General features: G+C 45.3%; 1 protein-coding gene across 3 annotated transcripts in view; it reads left to right on the top strand.

Moving 5' to 3' along the window:
• The window catches only part of KEAP1 (kelch like ECH associated protein 1), a 29,054-nt gene extending 8,143 nt beyond the window's left edge, over nt 1-20,911 (top strand). For all 3 annotated transcript variants that reach the window (XM_044278802.1, XM_044278803.1, XM_044278801.1), the window contains exons 3-6: nt 2,647-3,329; nt 14,816-15,021; nt 16,266-16,442; nt 17,293-20,911. In XM_044278802.1, coding sequence (XP_044134737.1) covers nt 2,647-3,329; nt 14,816-15,021; nt 16,266-16,442; nt 17,293-17,522 — 1,296 coding nt within the window. In that variant the 3' untranslated portion in view covers nt 17,523-20,911. The remainder of the gene's footprint in view (nt 1-2,646; nt 3,330-14,815; nt 15,022-16,265; nt 16,443-17,292) is intronic.
• Nucleotides 20,912-21,167: the final 256 nt, after the last annotated feature.

Raw genomic sequence — 21,167 nt, 5'->3', positions numbered from 1 at the left:
CCGGAGCATTGTGTGCGGCCATTGTTTTCTTGATTGCCTCGTTACATGGACACAGCCGGATAAAGGACAAAATAATGGACCTGACTTGTCGCCTTGCGCATCCAGGTCAGCGCTATCATGTGTCCGCACAGTCTCTGCCACCAGGACCATCCTTGCTCCAGAGCAGTGGTTCTCCAGCTGATGCAAAACTACAACCCCCTGCATTGCTGGGTATGGGTATGCTAGGAGTTGTAGTTTTTCCACTGAGCTTCAGGGCAAGCTAATGCCAAACACCCAGGTCCTGTAAAATTTACTGGGAGGACTGGATTCCAAAATAGAAAAAAAACAAAAAAACTCTTTTCTGGTCACTGACGGCAAGCAGAGATCTCAAAAAGGGTGAGGATTTCAAGCCGTTTAATCAGTCATATTATTCATCCTTGAGAAGAATGTGCAGATCCTTATCTAAACATTGAGCATTCCAGTCACTGACAGCTAGCAGAGATCTTGAAATTGATGAGGAATTGACTAAGTAAATTAGTGAGTTGTCCCTAGAGATGTCTTTATTTTTATATTACTTAGCTTTCTACTTCATTTCAGTTCCTCGCAATTCTCAAGATCACTGCTTGCTGTCAGTATAAGGAAACATTCTTCTTCACACTGACATCGTTTAGATTAGTCTCTCTTTCAAATTCTGTTTACTGTCAGATGGTGAAGCCCCTCTCCTGACTATGATCCAGCGCATTTATTGGTGACCGCCAGCAGAGATCTTGAAAATGGAGTGAGGAATTGAAACAGACAAGAAACCAATTTCCTAAAAAAAAAAAACTGTCCCTTTTGGACCATAGCAACCAATCAGATCGTGGCTTTTATGTTTAAATGGCTTAGAATTAACAAAACAGCGCCACTTCCTCCTGTGGGCAGAGTCTGGTATTGCGGCCTCGGTCAAGTGAATACCATGGACATAATGGGGGGGGGGGGGGTGGTATGTTTGATTCAGAAGAACGGCAGCCATGGTTTGAACCCGGGCTCTTCAATACCAGTCACTTGGGGCACCTATGTGGACGTTCTGATAAGCCGGCAGTTTTCGACATCAGATGGTGTCAGTCGTGGGCGGCAGTAGGCCCAGGGAGATGTTTACGGGATAAGTCACACGTCCTTGTGTCTTGCTGAGTCATGGCCCCCTCCCGGGCAGGAATGTGCACTCACCGGAGTCACTTATATAATGATTACACCAGGAAAAACCAGAGTAACAGACTGCTGGGGCTGCGCTCCTCTGCACCTGAAGATTAATGCCCCATAACCATGAGCCATAAAGAAACCGGGCAAATGGTATTACATGGCACCCAGGTCTAGTCCGGGTAAATGTCAGTATCCGTGGAGGTTTAGGGCAGAGAAGGGGTTAATGCAAGAATCCCTGGTAGTCTAGGGCAGTGAATCGGGTGAAAGGGGTTTTCCGAATTCTAAAAGATCCCCTCCTATGCCTGGGCCCCTCGCATACATAATACTGACCCGACACCTGCGTCGTTCCGGATCCCTGCGCGGCTGCTGCATCAAAACATACGGTGGGAGCAGCCAATAGCACGCTGCGATGGTGATGTGCCCCCCTTGAGGCTGGTCACTGTCACGACCTGCTATTGGCTGCTTCTCCAACAAACCCCCCCCCCCCCCCATCGACGGATGTTTTGATCCGCGTGGCGGCCGTGCAGGGATCCGCAGCGACGCAGGTGTCGGGTAGAATGTAAGTATAATGTATATGAGGCGCCCGGGCATTGGAGGGGATCTTTTAGAATTTGGTTAACCTTTAATGTCAGTATACCTGGTGGTCTAGGGCAGTGAAGGGTTAAGGTAAGAATGCCAGGTGGTCTTGGGAATGAAATGGTTTCATTTCAGCATGCTGACACCTCACCAATCCCCCTCTTGCTTCTGTTCCAAGGTTTTCTGCCCCCCCCCACAGGGACGCATGACCAGTAATTGGCTGCAGCGGTGACACAACCCTGTGTCAGAACGTCATCTCTGCAGCAGGAAGTCGAGAATGGCGCAGGATTAGTCAGGCTTGGAGCAGTGGCAAAGTCGCAATGTTTTTATATTTTGTTACCATGTTGATTGGTTTTAAAATTTTTCTTTTTTTATCCTGGAAACCACCCCTTTAAGAGCTCTGATGGAATGCAGTGGAAGGGTTAATGCCGAGTCCAGTGGTTACTCGCCTCTCCAGGCTCCTGTAGTGATTGGCCTGGGTTTCCTCCCTTGGTTGATCATAGAGATGAGTGCAGGAACGGGATAGAGAGGACGGAGCAGCTGTCGGCTGCACAGTTCTCTTTATGATCGGGCAGAGCAATTTGGGAACGTTCTGCCTGTTTTTTTTTTTTTAAGTGACGGAAGTTAGCGCCGGAGCTACACCGGACCAGCAACATTTTAGCGGTGGGGGCTCACTACTATAGCTCTGTTCACATTGAAGTCAGTGGGCGCCCCTCTCTCTTGGTCAGCACTCCGATCCAACACTGTGGACTGAGGATAGGTTGTTATAATGGAACAATCCCTTTAATTATATTACCCTCCTGGAAAGGTCTGCAGTACTGTATTCACTACTGATCTACTATGTATACTGGGTAGTCTCCTTTGTGTCTTGTCTTGGCATATTCTCACGTTATTTTTGTTTCCATTACACAGGTGTCCAAGCAGGAGGAGTTCTTCAACCTCTCCCGCTGTCAGCTGGTCAACCTCATCAGCCGGGATGACCTGAACGTGCGCTGTGAATCTGAGGTCTTCCACGCCTGCATAAACTGGGTCAAGTATGACTGTGAGAACCGGCGACCCTACATTCAGGCGTTGTTGCGGGCGGTGCGCTGCCATTCACTGACCCCCAACTTCCTCAAGCTCCAGCTCCAGCGCTGTGAGATCCTGCGTGGAGACACCCGTTGTCAGGACTACTTGTCTCAGATCTTCCAGGATCTCACTCTCCACAAGCTCACCAGACCTCAGGGGAGGATTCCTAATGTTCCTCAGTTCATCTACGTGGCCGGAGGCTACTTCCGACAGTCCCTCAATTTTCTGGAGGCTTACAACCCAATGGAAGGAGAGTGGCTTAGTTTGGCGCCGTTGGAGGTGCCGCGAAGTGGCCTCGCCGGTTGTGTACTTGGGGGTCTCTTCTACGCAGTAGGGGGCCGTAACAACGCACCTGACTGCAATGAGGATTCCAACGCCATGGATTGCTACAATCCAATGAACAACCAGTGGTCACCCTGCGCTTCTATGAGCGTTCCTAGGAATCGGGTTGGAGCAGGCGTCATAGATGGACAGATCTACGCAGTCGGAGGATCTCATGGGTGTCTTCATCACAACAGTGTGGAAAGGTGAGTGCTGTAAGTGAACAGGGGTCACCTAACTCCCGTTCTTCTGATAGCTAATAGGTTTGAAGGTGGGAAGGTGCGGATGGGAGCTGCATACCGTCAGTGAAGAGACTGGACGGGGCTTGTTCATCACCTATGCGCTTGACCCAGTCCCATCTTACCTCATCCCCAATCTCGGCACAGTGTTTATCCCAGCCCTAATCCGCCTCTTCAACCAATCACTAACCACTGGCGCCTTACCCTTCTCTTTAAACTATTACATGCGGCACAACATAGCTGTAGTATACGGAGCTGGATCATCAGCTAATCATGCTCCATACGTGGCGGTGCCGGCTGTATAATAGAGTCGGTACCGGGCTGCAATGACTGGGATTGGAGATTCACCCCCTAGATGTCACAGTCAATAGCGACTGCAGCATCCAAGCGTTTAGACAGCGAGAGGGGGCTCGCTGTGTCCTCCCATCGGAGCCTCCGCTGTAAAATTACAGGTTTCACCTGCAGAGCTGTGCCCGAGGCACAGCTTTACAGGCAGCCAGTGAAAATGTCATAGACTGCAATAGTGTTCTATTTCAGTCTGTGGTACATGCAAGCAATAGATCTAATGTAAAAGTCCCATAAGGGGACTAAAGTTGACAGAGTTGAAAATTCTAATCCCCTCCCTTTCACAAGTTTATATATAAAAATCAACAATAAAAAAAACATAAGTTAAAATGGCCAAACTACTAAAAATTTAAATATATAAATATATTTTTCCTGCGAGGCGAATGCTTTTGTGTTTTTGGCTACCTTGCCCTCCCCACATAAAAATAGAATAAAAAGTGATAAATAAAATAAAAACTTAGCAGCTGAGCAGACAGAAAAGTAAAAAAGTTCTGGGTGTCAGAATATGGCGAAGCAAAGAAAGGTGTGTGTTTTTTTTATTTATTTAGGTTATTTTTTTTAAAAGTAGTAAAACATACTAAGGCTACTTTCACACTTGCGGCAGTGTGATCCGGCGGCCAGTTCCGTCGTCGGAACTGGCCGCCGGATCCGCCGATCTGCCGCTGACTGAAAGCATTTGTGAGACGGATCCGGAGGCGGATCCGTCTCACAAATGCATTGCAAGGACGGATCCGTCTCTCCGCTTGTCATGCGGACAGACGGATCCGTCTTGTACATTTTTTCACATTTTTGCCGATCTGCGCATGCGCATGCCGGAACGATGGATCCGGCATTCCGATATTCTGAATGCCGGATCCTGCGCTAATTCATTGCTATGGGAAAAAATGCCGGATCCGGCGTTCAGGCATGTATTCAGTTTTTTTGGCCGGAGAGAAAACCGTAGCATGCTGCGGTTTTCTCTTTTGCCTGATCAGTCAAAACGACTGAACTGAAGACATCCTGATGCAAACTGAACGGATTACTCTCCATTCAGAATGCATGGGGATAATACTGATCAGTTCTTTTCCGGTATAGAGCCCCTGTGACGGAACTCTATGCCGGAAAAGAAAAACGCAAGTGTGAAAGTACCCTAAACTATATAAATAAGGAATAAACTGATCTTCTTCTTCTTCCCTTTTTTTTTTTTTTTAATAGTGCCCAGTGAACACTGGTAAAAATAAAGGGGGTCATTTATCAAACGGTGTAAAGTAGAACTGCCTTAGTTTCCCAAAGCAACCAATTAGATTCAACCTTTCATTTTGGATAGCTCCTTTGGAAAATGAAAGGTGGAATCTGATTGGTTACTATGGGCAACTGAGCCAGTTCTACTTTACGCCAGTTTGATAAATGACTAAATGACCCCCAAAAAACACTTAAATGGTGCCATTAACAAAAATAATCCTACGTACGGCTCTGAACAAAAAAACTAAAAAAAGGTTATGGCTCTTAGAAGGAGATGAGGAGAAAATAACCATAGTCCATGTCCGGAAAGGGTTAAACACGCAACCACCACATACCTTCCCCTTTTACCCATCCCCTTTGTCTAGCTATCGCCCCATATCGCTGCTCCTGTTTGCTTCAAAGCTCCTTGAACTGTCCTCTCACCTCTCTGGAGTCGCCTTCGATTCTGCCCTGTCCTTCAAACCACACATCCAAGCCCTCTCCGCCTCCTTCAACTCCGCACATTCCTCGACCATAAGTCTGGAAAATTGCTTTTGCACCTACTCATCACCTCCCGCCTAGACTACTGCAGCCTCCTTCTCCGTGGCCTCCCCTCTAAGACCCTATCGCCCCTCCCGTCCACCCATCGATTCTGCTGCCCAGCTAATCCACCTCCCTCCCGTTACTCCTCCATCTCTTCTCTCTGCTCCCCATCGCCCAGAGAATCCGGTACAAGACCGTCCATACATCTGTGACCTCCTCTCTCGCTACCGTCCATACAGAACCTCTTTCTCTACTCTCAATCCCCTCCAAGATTTCTCCTGTAGGTTGTAGGCTTGTCTCTACCCAACACATCAGACTCTCAGACAAGCCTACAACCTACAGTAGCCCTGTTTCCACTAGGGTTGGGCAATATCAAAACTATTCCCATGTGGAGGTCACAATAACGCCTGTACAAGGGTCATAGACGCCTGTTCAGGCCATTTTACTCCCTGGAAAAAGTCTAAGGCTACTTTCACACTTGCGTTCAGAGCGGATCCGTCTGAGACGGATCCGCTCATATAATGCAGACGGTGGCTCCGTTCAGTACGGATCCGTCTGCATTATATTGTAAAAAAAATTCTAAGTGTCAAAGTAGCCTCAGACGGATCCGTCCAGACTTTACATTGAAAGTCAATGGGGGACGGATCCGTTTGAAAATTTAGCCATAGTGTGTCAAATTCAAACGGATCCGTCCCCATTGACTTACATTGTAAGTCTGGACGGATCCGTTTGCCTCCGCACGGCCAGGCGGACACCCGAACGCTGCAAGCAGCATTCAGGTGTCCGCCTGCTGAGCGCTGCCAGACTGATGCATTCTGAGCAGATCCGCGTCCACTCAGAATGCATTAGTGCTGGACGGAAGCGTTCGGGGCCGCTTGTGAGAGCCTTTGAACGGAACTCACAAGCGGACACCCGAACGCTAGTGTGAAACTAGCCTAAGGTGTGCCAATATGCCTTAGACTTTTCCCTACATTCATCGACGCAGTGAGCGCTGTGAACGGCACAGGCAGCGCAGTGATGCTGCCTGTGCCTGAAATAGCCAATAGCACAGCTCCTTACAGCTAGCTTTGTTATTGGTTGGTATAGGGGCGCGCCGGAGCGATACAGGTCATGCATCTGGGAAAGCTGGAAGGAGGAGGGGCCGGCTCCCGGGTGGCTGTTGTAATGAGAGCGGGGCGCGCTGCCCGAGGACCTTGGGAAACATGACAGGGCCACTGGAGAGGTAAGGAGCCGCGGACTCATGTGACAGGTCCCTGGTGACCCTGCTTCCCCCTCCTCCTGTCACCCCACTAGTGACCCTGCTTCCCCCTCCTCCTGTCGACCCACTAGTGACCCTGCTTCCCCCTCCTCTTGTCACCTCACTAGTGACCCTGCTCCCCCCTCCTCCTGTCACCCCACTAGTGACCCTGCTTCCACTCCTCCTGTCACCCCACTAGTGACCCTGCTCCCCCCTGCTCCTGTCACCCCACTAGTGACCCTGCTCCCCCCTCCTCCTGTCACCCCGCTAGTAACTCTGCTCCCCCCCACTAGTGACCCTGCGTCCCCCCTCCTCCTGTCACCCCACTAGTGACCCTGCTCCCCCCTCCTCCTGTAACCCCACTAGTGACCCTGCTCCCCCTCCTCCTGTCACCCCACTAGTGACCCTGCTCTCCCCTCCTCCTGTCCCCCCACTAGTGACCCTGCTCTCTCCTCCTCCTGTCCCCCCACTAGTGACCCTGCTCTCCCCTCCTCCTGTCCCCCCACTAGTGACCCTGCTCTCCCCTCCTCCTGTCACCCTGCTAGTAACTCTGCTCCCCCCCCACTAGTGACCCTGCTCCCCCCTCCTCCTGTCACCCCGCTAGTAACTCTGCTCCCCCCCCCCACTAGTGACCCTGCTCCCCCCTCCTCCTGTCACCCCACTAGTGACCCTGCTCCCCCCTTCTCCTGTCACCCCGCTAGTAACTCTGCTCCCCCCCCCCCACTAGTGACCCTGCGTCCCCCTCCTCCTGTCAACCCACAGGGAAGAAGCTCAACAGACTCCACCGATGGAGACAGCAGGTTCTGTACTCGCCAGTGTACTGCAGCCCAGCTCTCTTTCCCTTAAATTGGAGTTGAGCTGCAGTACACATGCATGGCCGCTATACCACGTACAGAGCTGCGCTCCGTACACAGTATGATTTATTGCACCGTGGGTGCCTGAAACAGCTGATCAGTGGGGGCGTCGGGAGTCAGACCCCCACTGATCTGATATTGATGACCTATCATGAAGATGGGTCATCAATATCTAGCCCAGACAACACCTGTGATGTGAGTGCAGTGGCCTGGCGTTTGCCAGCCTCATGATATTAAGAGAAGGCCACGCTACGAGCGTCAGGTCCTTGTTCTTCCACTGTTAGGCCCTGCCTTCAGAACAACTTAACAGGGGACCTACAGAGTCCCCATAGACTGCAGTAATAAACCATTGCAGTCTATGGTATCATTCAGGTCCCTAAAAATAAATGTTAAAAAAAGTTCTTAAGGGGGTATCCCATGATTATTGTAAAAAAAAAAAATGCATCTTATAGTACATGACGACATCCTCTTTCTAACAAAGCTAGAACCAGCCCTGTACCTCGCATGGATCCATAAATCTTCACTTTCATTGCTCTGCAAGATTTATATCAAGCTGACAGCTCAGGGGGGTGTCTTTTATGCTGCAGCTAAGGGGGCGTGTCTCAGCTCTCCCTATCACAGCTCAGGAGGCGTGTCCATGATCTCCCTATCACAGCTCAGGAGGCGTGTCCATGCTCTCCCTATCACAACTAAGGAGGTATTTGAAGGATGAAACTGAGCATGTGCGGCCATCTCAGTGAGCAGGACAAGAAATAAGAAAAAGAACAAACAGCAGGTGGCGCTATACAGATAGATTTTATTGAATAACTCACTGGCTATAATACATTTTTAATTACATGCAATTTACAAAAGTATTCAGATTCGGGTGCTGGTTTACAAACTGTAGAATCTTTTTTTGTGGGACAACCCCTTTTAAAGATATAAAAACACACAAGAATTAAAAATTCAAACTTTACATATCGACAAAAAAAAAAATATATACATAACTGGTATAGCAGCGTCTGAAAATGTAAAAATAGGGGAAATAAAAGGGGAGATTTATCAAAGCTGGCTTAGGCTACTTTCACGCTGGCGTTTTGGTTTCCGTTTCTGAGATCCGTTCAGGGCTCTCACAAGCAGTTCAAAACGGATCCGTTATGCCCTTAATGCATTCTGAATGGATAAGGATCGGCTCAGAATGCATCAGTTTGCCTCCGATCCGTCTCTATTCCGCTCTGGAGGCGGACACCAAAGCGCTGCTTGCAGTATTTTCTGTCCACTTGACGAAACGGAGCACACAATGTAAGTCAATGGGGACGGATCCGTTTTCTCTGACACGAACTGGCACAATAGAAAACGGATCCGTCCCCCAATGACTTTCAATGGAGTTGATGACTGATCCGTCTTGGCTATGTTACCGATAATACAAACGGATCCGTTCATGACAGATGCGGTTGTATTATTGTTGTAAAAAAAAAAAGCCCATCATGAGGCTGTGTACAGAAGGCTGCGGAGGAAAAAAACTTAAATGAAAATTGGCCCGGTCCCTAGGGATTTTAATAAGTTTATGGGTGGTCGTTTGCATTGTTCGGCAAATATCTCATTCGCTTTGTGTTTCAATTGCCCTATACAAGGTCTCTGCTTGCTGTCAGGGAATAGTTCTTATTTGCACCTGGAAACCTTGTTAGAGCTTGTTGCACCATATCTAAGTCTACACAATCCTCTGGGAGATGAGTAGAGATCTCTCTCTTATGCACTGAGGGTTTGCTACAATGTATCAGTGTAGGTGAAATGTATCAGTCTGCCCTTTGTTTGACCACAGAGGACTGTTTACACTAGATACAATTGTAGCAAACTCTCAGCTTTCAGACTGGTAAAGGCCAAAATACCCTACCCCCATAGGACTGTCCGTGGAGCTGCAGTAAGTATCTGATACTTATGGCGTCTGTGCTGATTACTCTGCCCCCTGGTCGTAGGTTTGGTGCCACCTTGCTGTGCCTATTCTTCTAGCAGATGTGGTTGGCATTCAGCCTCCTATAAATAAAGCTTGCCGTCTCCCAGCGTTTCCTCTTATGTTTCCGCTTCTTACTGGTTTTATAAACTTCAGTGAAATGAAAGAGGAAGCTCAGACCCACTATATAAAGGAATAAGCGGGACTTTCAGACAGGGCCGAGCGCTATGGAGAACTATCAATCCCTCTGCCCATCCCTGCTCCGATGAGTCTGCTCAAACCGGACACAATCAGCTGCCCCGGACCACCAAGGATGTTGGCTTTAGCCCCTTCACTGCCCTAGACCACCAGGAAAATCTCATCACAGCGGGGAACTTATTAGGCGTGTTATTTGTGAAGTCCACTTTCCTGGAGGCAACGTGACCGTTATCTCCTGTCTCTTGACCCAATGACATCCAGCACCGCGGCGCCGCTCATGCTCCTCTGTCTGCCGGGCACTCGCACTGCACTGGCCAATCAGGAGTGCAAAGCTCCTGCTGCTGATTGGCTAGTGTGCAAGTCGCAGGCTGAGCAGGAGACAGAACTGTGCAGGCGGGCACTCGCGTGCTGCGGCTGCCACATACCCGGCCTCAGCATCGCTGGCTTGGCCTGTTGTGTGCCGCTGCCACTACAAACTGAGTGACAGACTCTATGCTTAAAAAAGTTTATGGAGGGGATGGTTAGTGGGGGGAAGAGAGTAGCAGCAAGCAGAGTTCCTGCAGGGTTGGGGGGGGGGGGGGGGGGGACTGTTCTATAAGGCTTATTATTATATAGAGGACTCAGGACAGTGTGATCCATCCCGCCCCCCCCCCCCCCCCTTATGAATTCTGCTTGCTGTTGAATTGCTATTGTAGAGGACAGTGCGCCCTGGCCATGTACCGCACCCACTAACCATGATACTGTATATACATTGCCATATATACCTGTACACACTGCATATATTATACCTTGTACCTCACATATCAGTACAGTGCTGTATATACTATATATCTGTGCACACTGCATATATTATACCTTGTACCTCGCATATCAGTACACTGCCGTATATACTATATGCCTGTACACACTGCATCTATTATACCTTGTACCTCACATATCAGTACACTGCTGTATATACTATATACCTGTACACACTGCATATATTATACCTTGTACCTCACATATCAGTACACTGCCGTATATACTATATACCTGTACACACTGCATCTATTATACCTCGTACCACACATATCAGTACACTGCTGTATATACTATATACCTGTACACACTGCATCTATTATACCTCGTACCACACATATCAGTACACTGCTGTATATACTATATACCTGTACACTGCATATATTATACCTTGTACCTCGCATATCAGTACACTGCCGTATATACTATATGCCTGTACACACTGCATCTATTATACCTTGTACCTCACATATCAGTACACTGCTGTATATACTATATACCTGTACACACTGCATATATTATACCTTGTACCTCACATATCAGTACACTGCCGTATATACTATATACCTGTACACACTGCATCTATTATACCTCGTACCACACATATCAGTACACTGCTGTATATACTATATACCTGTACACACTGCATCTATTATACCTCGTACCACACATATCAGTACACTGCTGTATATACTATATACCTGTACACACTGCATCTATTATACCTCGTACCACACATATCAGTACACTGCTGTATATACTATATGCCTGTACACACTGCATCTATTATACCTCGTACCACACATATCAGTACACTGCTGTATATACTATATACCTGTACACACTGCATCTATTATACCTCGTACCACACATATCAGTACACTGCTGTATATACTATATACCTGTACACACTGCATCTATTATACCTTGTACCTCACATATCAGTACACTGCTGGATATACTATATATCTGTACACACTGCATCTATTATACCTCGTACCTCACATATCAGTACACTGCTGTATATACTATATGCCTGTACACACTGCATCTATTATACCTCGTACCTCACATATCAGTACACTGCTGGATATACTATATACCTGTACACATTGCATATATTATACCTCGTACCTCACATATCAGTACACTGCTGTATATACTATATATCTGTGCACACTGCATATATTATACCTCACATATCAGTACACTGCTGTATATACTATATACCTGTACACACTGCATCTATTAGTATATACAGCAGTGTACTGATGTAAGAAGTGCAAGGTATAATATATGCAGTGTGTACAGGTATATAGTATATACAGCAGTGTACTGATATGTGAGGTATAATATATGCAGTGTGCACAGATATATAGTATATACAGCAGTGTACTGATATGTGAGGTACGAGGTATAATAGATGCAGTGTGTACAGGTATATAGTATATACAGCAGTGTACTGATATGTGAGGTACGAGGTACAATAGATGCAGTGTGTACAGGTATATATTTTTTCTTGCAACTGTATGTGAACCCTTTGGAATGATATAGATTTCTGCACAAATTGTTCATAAAATGTGATCTGATCTTCATCTAAGTCACAACAATAGACAATCACAGTCTGCTTAAACTAATAACACACAACGAATTAAATGTTACCATGTTTTTATTGAACACACCATGTAAACATTCACAGTGTAGGTGGAAAAAGTATGTGAACCCTTAGATTAATGACATCTCCAAGAGCTAATTGGAGTGAGGTGTCAGCCAACTGGAGTCCAATCAATGAGATGAGATTGGAGGCAGAGGTCGCAATAACGCCTGTACAAGCGTCAGACGCCTGTTCAGGCCATTTTACTCCCTGGAAAAAGTCTAAGGTGTACCGATATGCCTTAGACTTTTCCCTGCCATTCATCAGCGCAGTGAGCGATGCTGCTGCTGCCTGAGACAACCAATAACAAGGCTCCTTACAGTAAGGAGCTTTGTTATTGGTCAGTTTGAGCGGGCTGGCGGAGCTTATGGCACACCGCTCTGAAGGGAGGAAGGAGGTGCGCGATCCTCACTGGCGGGGTAAGTGGGGATCTGTGAAATTTAGTGGGGATCTGAGCGCCTTGTTTTTACCCTATGGTGATGAGTCTGCAGCGCTCAGCCGAGCGCGGTCTCTCCTCCCTGCTGAGCGCGGTAGTGAAGACGGCCTCAATAGAAGGTCTAGGGGACAGTCTTCACTACCGCGGTCAGCAGTGAGGAAAATGGCTGAACGCTTCAGACTTCTGCTTATAGACGTCAGTGGGGTCCCATCGCTGGACACGCCAACAGGAGACCTCCATAACCTGTCAGCTTTCCTATGAATCCATCAAGGATTCATTGCAGCATGTTCCATCAGATGCTGCTTATAAGGATTTCTTCTGTAAAGCGGCGCCGCATGTGGCCATTTACAGCCTCCAGGACATAGTCCTCTGCCAAGCACATGAAGTCCAGTAACCACAGCGGTGGTGGCTTTTTTGTGGAATGAGATAGGACAATGGGTCATGGAAGACAAACTCCCCTTTATAGCAAGATCAAGCATAACACAGAATGACAGCCTCTAGATCAGGGATCGGCAACCTCCGACACTCCAGATGTTCTGAAGCTACAACTCCCAGTATCCTCCTTTCACTTCTTTGGGAGTTACAAGAACAGCTGAGCAAGTGTGCATGCTGGGAGTTGTAGTTTCACAGCAGCGCTGGAGTGCCAAAGGTTGCTGCACCCTAGATCAGTGGTTATCACTGCGTGATGACGTCATCCAGATCCGTCTGCATTATAGTTTAGAAAAAATTCTAAGTGTGAAAGTTGCTCAGACGGATTCGTCCAGACTTTATATTGAAAGTCAATGGGGGACGGATCCGTTTGAAAATTGAGCCATAGTGTGTTAACTTCAAACGGATCCGTCCCCATTGACTTACATTGTAAGTCTGGACGGATCAGTTTGCCTCCGCACGGCCAGGCGGACACCCGAACGCTGCTGAGCGGAGCGGAGGACAAACTGTGCCAGACTGATGTATTCTGAGCGGATCCGCATCCACTCAGAATGCATTGGGGCTGGACGGATCCGTTCGGGGCCGCTTGTGAGAGCCTTCAAACGGAACCCCGAACACATGTGTGAAAGTAGCCTTAATCAACAACAGAATGGCTTAAACAGAAGAAAATACACCTTCTGGAGTGGCCCAGGCAGAGTCCTGACCTCAGCCCGATTGAGATGCTGTGGCATGACCTCAAGAAAGCGATTCACACCAGACATCCCAAGAATATTGCTGAACTGAAACAGTTCTGTAAAGAGGAATGGTCAAGAATTACTCCTGACCGTTGTGCACGTCTGATCTGCAACTACAGGAGAAGTTTGTTGTGACTTAGATGAAGATCAGATCACATTTTATGACCAATTTGTGCAGAAATCCATATCATTCCAAAGGGTTCACATACTTTTTCTTGCAACTGTAGTATATACGGCAGTGTACTGATATGTGAGGTACAAGGTATAATAGATGCAGTGTGTACAGGTATATATACAGCAGTGTACTGATGTATGAGGTACTAGCTGTAATTTATACCTCACATATCAGTACATTGCTAGCCATTTATTGTATATCTCGCTGTGCTTATCGAACACGATTAGTTTAAATCTTCAGCTGCAACCAGCTATATCTTCTTGTTTGAAGCTGTAGAGAGTTGCATCAGAAAGGACACGCCAGCTGACCAAAGAGATCTCTTAAAGCTAAAACCAGCCCTGTACCTCACATGCGTCGTTAGAAAGGTATTGTCATGTACTATAGGATGTCTGGTTTTCATTTTTACATCAGTCATGGTCTAACCCCATTAATTAAAAACGTTCAGCCATTTCTGAAGTACAGGGTTAAAAAAAAAGTCTGTTTGCAGGCTGTCAGTAGCTCTTATTTCTGATCTCCTGATCTCATAAACACTTAACTGAGCTATAATGAGTATCTATGAGATCAGAGGATCAGAGATGAGAGTTACATACGAGTGGTCAGATGACCCAAATCAAAGAAAACACTGTGACCATCAGCAAACAGACTGATTTTGTAACCCTGGTATCTCAGAAATGGCTTAACATTTTTAATAAAGACCAATTGAAAAAATGATTTGTAGCCCAAAATGAGTAAAAGGCAATGAGAAGGGAAGGGGTCCATAGCCTTTAAAATCACATACCATGTAATCCTTCATATTTCTGTATAGAAATGGATAGCTGTATTATCGATATGATATATATCAGGTGGGATGGATCTGAACCTATGTGAGACTCACCCCTTTATCATTACTCCAAGCTTCATACTCGTCCTGCTTCCCATAGGTATGACCCAGAGAAAGATGAATGGCAGATCGTAGCTCCAATGAGAACAAGGCGGATCGGCGTCGGCGTAGCTGTACTGAACCGGCTCCTCTATGCAGTAGGTGGCTTTGATGGGACGAACCGACTAAACTCAGCGGAGTGTTATTACCCAGAGACCGATGAATGGCGGAGCATTGCGTCCATGAATGTTGTGCGGAGCGGCGCTGGTGAGTTCAGTGCTTTTACTAGGTTTGGCTACTTAAAAAACATGCGAGAAACATACATGCTTGCCCAAGAATGAATATGGGGGTCAGGAGAGATAGAGGTTGACATCTATTGAAGGTGTAAGGGCACCTCAGGATAGGTAATTAATATCCGATAGTTGAGGGTCCGAGACCCCGCACCGACACAGATCAGCTGTTCCCTGCAGCCTCCACCACTGGAGCTAGCACTTGTAATGGAATTGGAAGCAGACAGCGCCGTTCGAAGTGTAGTGGCCATGCTCGGTACTGCAGCTCAGCTACTCCTGAAGTGAATAGGATATGAGCTGCAGTACCCAGTACGGCCACTACACTTTGAACGGAGCTGTGCTTCCTGATCCATTCCAAGTGCGGTTCCAGCATCGGAAGCTGCAGAGAACAATATTGAGGATAGGTTATCAATATCAGGAGCCTGGAAAACCCCTTTAAGGTGACCTTACACCTTCAATAGATGTGAACAGCTATTCCTCCTGACCCCCATATACACTCTTGGCAGAGAATGCATGTTTGTGCAATGGGGAAGGAGAAAGTCCCTGTCAGCGGGTTGCCTCGTGCACCTGGTCCTTCTGTCCCCAATATCTTATGTCGGGAGAGGATCAGGACCTCCCCATACACATCGGCCAACAATAGTGTAATGTGTCTGGGAGTCTTTAGGCTCTTTATTTGATCTGACAGAGTCCTTTAAAAAATCTACAACTTGAAGCTGCATACGTGAAGCCTGAGAGTTGTAGTTGGAGAGCCACAGGTTGTAGTCTGCTGGTCTGCAGCTTAATAAAGTGAGACGCAAATCCAATAACTGCTAAATAATATGGTAAAAAGAAACGTCCAGCTCCCCGATAACTTTCCTCTTGTAAGTGCACGGAACGACCCAGGTAAGTCCTTGTATAACCACACGAAAAAACAGAATTCCAGCACTTGTATGGATCTTTAGGTCTGGTCTTTATTTCCACAAATATAAAACATCCAGTGGCACCTTCTCCCACTTGCACACCTTTACGCGTTTTGAACAACCGTGTTCTTAATCAAAACATGATTGTTTGAAATGCGTAAATGTGTGCGAGTGGGAGAAGGTGCCACTGGATGTTTTATATTTGTGGAAATAAAGACCAGACCTAAAGATCCATACAAGTGCTGGAATTCTGTTTTTTCGTGTCAATAACTGCTATGTGCATCTATCATTGTGCTCAGATGGTAACGTTTCTTCTCTGCAGGTGCCTGTGAAGTGGATACAAGTGTCTATGCTATGGGAGGTTACGATGGGAGAGACCAGCTGAACAGTGTGGAGAAGTATGATGTGGAAAGAGACTCCTGGAGCTTTGTGGCACCTATGAAACACCGGAGAAGCGCGCTGGGGGTCACTGTCCACCAGGGAAAGATCTATGTGCTAGGTAAATGGCAAGACTGGATACATCCTGTACATGTTTGAAATGTACTGACTAGGGAATCCCTTTTCCATGAAGATGGATGTGATAGTGTCCACTGCTACCATCTAGCTGTAACCTCACTCACAACAGACAACAACAAAGTTACATTTTATACAGAATGTACAGGAATATAACAACTATAATACTGCCTCCTATGTACAAGAATATAACTACTATAATACTGCCTCCTATGTACAAGAATATAACTACTATAATACTGCCCCCTATGTACAAGAATATAACTACTATAATACTGCCTCCTATGTACAAGAATATAACTACTATAATACTGCCTCCTATGTACAAGAATATAACTACTATAATACTGCCTCCTATGTACAAGAATATAACTACTATAATACTGCTCCTATGTACAAGAATATAACTACTATAATACTGCTCCTATGTACAAGAATATAACTACTATAATACTGCTCCTATGTACAAGAATATAACTACTATAATACTGCCTCCTATGTACAAGAATATAACTACTATAATACTGCTCCTATGTACAAGAATATAACTACTATAATACTGCCTCCTATGTACAAGAATATAACTACTATAATACTGCCTCCTATGTACAAGAATATAACTACTATAATACTGCCTCCTATGTACAAGAATATAACTACTATAATACTGCCTCCTATGTACAAGAATATAACTACTATAATACTGCTCCTATGTACAAGAATATAACTACTATAATACTGCTCCTATGTACAACAATATAACTACTATAATACTGCTCCTATATACAAGAATATAACTGCTATAATACTGCCTTCTTTGATTGTATTTTTTCTAGGTGGATATGATGGGAACACGTTTTTGGACAGTGTGGAGTGTTATGACCCGGCCCAGGATACATGGACAGAGGTGACCCACATGATGTCAGGACGTAGCGGTGTAGGTGTGGCAATCACTATGGAGCCTTGCCGCAAAACTCAGTGTGGAAGTATCTTTCCAGAGATACAAAAAGATGAGAATCAAGACAGACAGAAAGGCAACTGCATCTTCTCCTCGAAATGCAAATAAAATCTGAGCAACTAACCTGTTTTTTAGAGTGTCCCGCCGCGTGTTGATACGTGGATGCAGTGACGTCCACCCGTGTATTAAATCATTGCCCGGCAATTTAAAGAGGGGAAAAAAATCCTTTTTTTTTATTGATCCTGATCAACTAGAAAACGAAAGAAAAAAATCTCAACCTTTTTATTTTTTAAGCACCCTCCGCTGTCACCGAGGGGAGCCAGTGCCGCGCTTTCCCGACCGCACGGTGCGGACTGAGAGTTGTGGGTTTTTGGAAAATTTTGATGGATAGACACTTTATAAAAAATGTTCAGTGTTAAAGAAAATAAATTAACAATTTTAATAGTTGTTTTTCTGGGTAGGGGTCCAAGTGGTGTGTGGCCTGCATCACAGGATCCCAGGTGCCATGGAGTGGAGGGGAAAAATCACCAGTTTTTTTTGGCAATAGGGGATGCAACATCTTTATGCCACCTGCACACTTTGCGGAATGCATGCGCTTTTTCCGCGTAGATTCCAGTGCAGAAAGACCGCAGCGTAGTACATCACCAACAAAGTGTGTGTGGGAACACTAATCTCATGTACACGTTGCAGATTTTTTCAGTGCGGAAATTGACCTGAATTGCGGATTTCAAAATCTGCAGCATGTCAATTTTGTTTGTGGTTTTAGCTGCGCATTTCAGCCTTTTCAATGGAAGGGTGAGATCTGCGAATCTGCGACAAAAACCGCTGTTAGACATTGCGGATATGCTGTAGAAACGCACATAAATCCGCACTGAGGAGAAGGGAGGGATCTGCCAGGTGAGTGATGGTCACTTCTTTATAACAGGCGTTGAGCCCTTATGTGTGTTTTTTTTTTCCCCCAGTTTTTTTTTTTACAGCAAAAATTATTATAACTATTTTTAATTATAGTAAAATATTTACCTTTTTTGTGATGAGAACCCTGAATTTTTTTTAAGGTAGATACTAGGGATGAGCGAACTGCATAATAGAAGTCTATGGCCAGCATAATGGATCTGTCCGAGTTTGGTTATGCTGGAGTCCTCTCCTGCATAACGTAAACCGGACGGATTCGTTATGCTGGCCATAGACTTCTATTATGACTGAATGAGGCATTGCGTGATGCATTCCGTCATAGAATTGCATTATGGTCCGTGGTAACGGAATCCATAGCGCAATTGAGCAAATACACCAACTCTAACGCAAACTTCAAAATATGAAGTTTGCTCATCCCTAGTAGATACTATTATTTAAAGCTCGTTATTTTCTTCACCAGTACCTTATCCGGCAGGCTGTTGGGTCACCGGATAGTAAACTATGAGATCTGGTGGGGATCAGGCTGCTTTCCGGCAGGAGTACCGGGTTACGGCCAGATAAAGAATGCTGCATGCAGTAGTTTTTTCCAAGCCTAAACCTGTCGCTCACGGCCGGACCCCATTATGGTCTACAAGGTCCGGCAGTGAATGGTGGTATCCGGCAATGTCCGATCTGGTGAACTCCAGCAGTCTGTTCTCTGCTGGAACAGCTTGCCGGATCAGGTTACCAATGATGTGAACGTAGCCTATTTTTTCCAGATGCTGAGTAAAAATGTTTTTTTTTTTTGTTAGATTCTAAGTAATAAATAAAATCAATTGAGATAATGCAAAAATGTCAACATCTTCCCGTCTTTATGTAGCAGGTGACGGCGTCACGGCGCTACAACTGTCATACAAAATTGAGTTTTGGATAAATTTAATTTTATAGATTTCAACTATAGTTAATTTTTATTTACTCATGTGCTAGATATAACTCTTGTCTTTCTAAATTACATTTGGCATCAGTTTTTTAAACTAACTTTTTGCATAACAGTTGCACTTTAAAAACACCGACCCCCCAAAAATTTAGATTTTGTTTTCCTTTTTATTTATTTTTTTATTTTTGCATTTTTTTGCTCGTTCAACTTTGAAGTATTCATGTTCGATATTTAGACTATGTGTGTATATAATGTGGTATTTAATATTTCTGTGTCCCTCTGGAGCCAGAGGTTTTTCCTTTGCAGCTTCTAAGCACAAATGTAATAAGTTTTTAGAATCTGTTTATATTTTGGGTGAATTTTTTTTTTTTATTGCCTCATACATATGAAATGATGTCTGAGCCTTCAAACAGAACTTTGTCAGTAGGTGTACGTGTCAGCAGGTCCCCAGCTCTGCTTTATTCGTCCTGTGTTACAGGGTGTTACGCCCGGTAAATAAAGTATAAAAATGTAAGAGTCCAGGGGTCTTACTGACATGTAAAACCACGGTGGGCACTTTCTTGCAAGGTTTATTGATCTCTAGTTATAGATCAGCCTTTACTTTCACTCAAGATGTGCGAAAATTGTAGACTCCATTTTGAAATTCTTTCCCGTTTTTAACCTCATATGTACATTGTACTTTGGCTGACAACATGGAACATGGCGTGATGATGTCCACACCGACCCAAGGACCCATCTTGATCTTCTCCAAGACACTGACCTACAGAGCCTCCTCCTGGATGAAACCATTGTTTATCTTGATCGTGATTCTTGCCTCGATCCTAAGATTTGTGAAGGGAGGGTTCTCTAGTTGGTCAGACATCTTCAGTCGCTCACAGACACACTTCTTTCGTATATACCAAGTCTTTCGTATATATACTAAGACTTAACTCCTTGCCAAGAGTTTATTTTTTATTTTTTTCATAACCCAGTGGATGTATTTTTTTTTTTTTAATCAAGACATCCACACCGACCCAAGGACCCATCTTGATCTTTTCCCAAGACATTGACCTAAAGAGCTTCCTCTGAGTCCATGGATGAAAACGTTGACCATCTTGATCGTGATTCTTGCCTCGATCCTACGATTTGTAGAGGGGGAGGTTTCTCTAGTCTGTCAGACATCTTCAGTCGATCACAGACGCACATCTCTTATCTTTCGTATATACCAAGACTTAACTTCTTGCCAAGAGTTTCTATTTTATTTTTTTGATAACCTAATGGATGGATTTTTTCAAAATCTTTTAAAATGTTTAAAAATGTTAAGCTCTTTATCCAACATCGTCAGCACTCGGCGACCTCTGGTTGATTGTGACTGGCAACCTCATGGCTGGCCGATACGGGAGGTAAGGTAGCAACTGTTCTCTATTGGAATTCCTTTTTTGATGTCTTGCCAAGGGCCGTAAGCCCTACGAGTTTATACATACGTGTATCTAATGTACATACTGAAGATGTATAGGACTGGTTTTCACACATTCAGTTTTTTTGGGGCACAGTGCTGCTTTTATTATACCATGTACATAGAGTGCAGACAGCGGCTCCGCCTGTGATACGTGTGTATTGTACAGCTCTGTTTTATTGGCAATGTTTAACTGTAATTTATCACGGTTTTCAATATAAATTTGTCATTTCATGAACGTCTCCGTTTTTATTCACCGACTTCTACTACATATTCTATACGACGCTGTCCTGGCAGATTACTATCTAATGGCTCAGATTTCTAACTTCCGGCACAGACGAGACAAATCTCGCACCGAAGTATAAATGGTTTGTGGTGTGATTTGCAAGAAGGAACGTAAAAGAATCGCTGCGGGGAGATTCGCTTTGACCTGTGCAGAAACACTATGTATTTTTTGTGGCCATTTACTCCATGTAGTCCTATAGGTGGG

Source organism: Bufo gargarizans, chromosome 2 (genome assembly GCF_014858855.1).
Source record: "Bufo gargarizans isolate SCDJY-AF-19 chromosome 2, ASM1485885v1, whole genome shotgun sequence".
NCBI lineage: Eukaryota > Metazoa > Chordata > Amphibia > Anura > Bufonidae > Bufo > Bufo gargarizans.
This window is presented reverse-complemented; position numbering and strand designations above follow the sequence as displayed.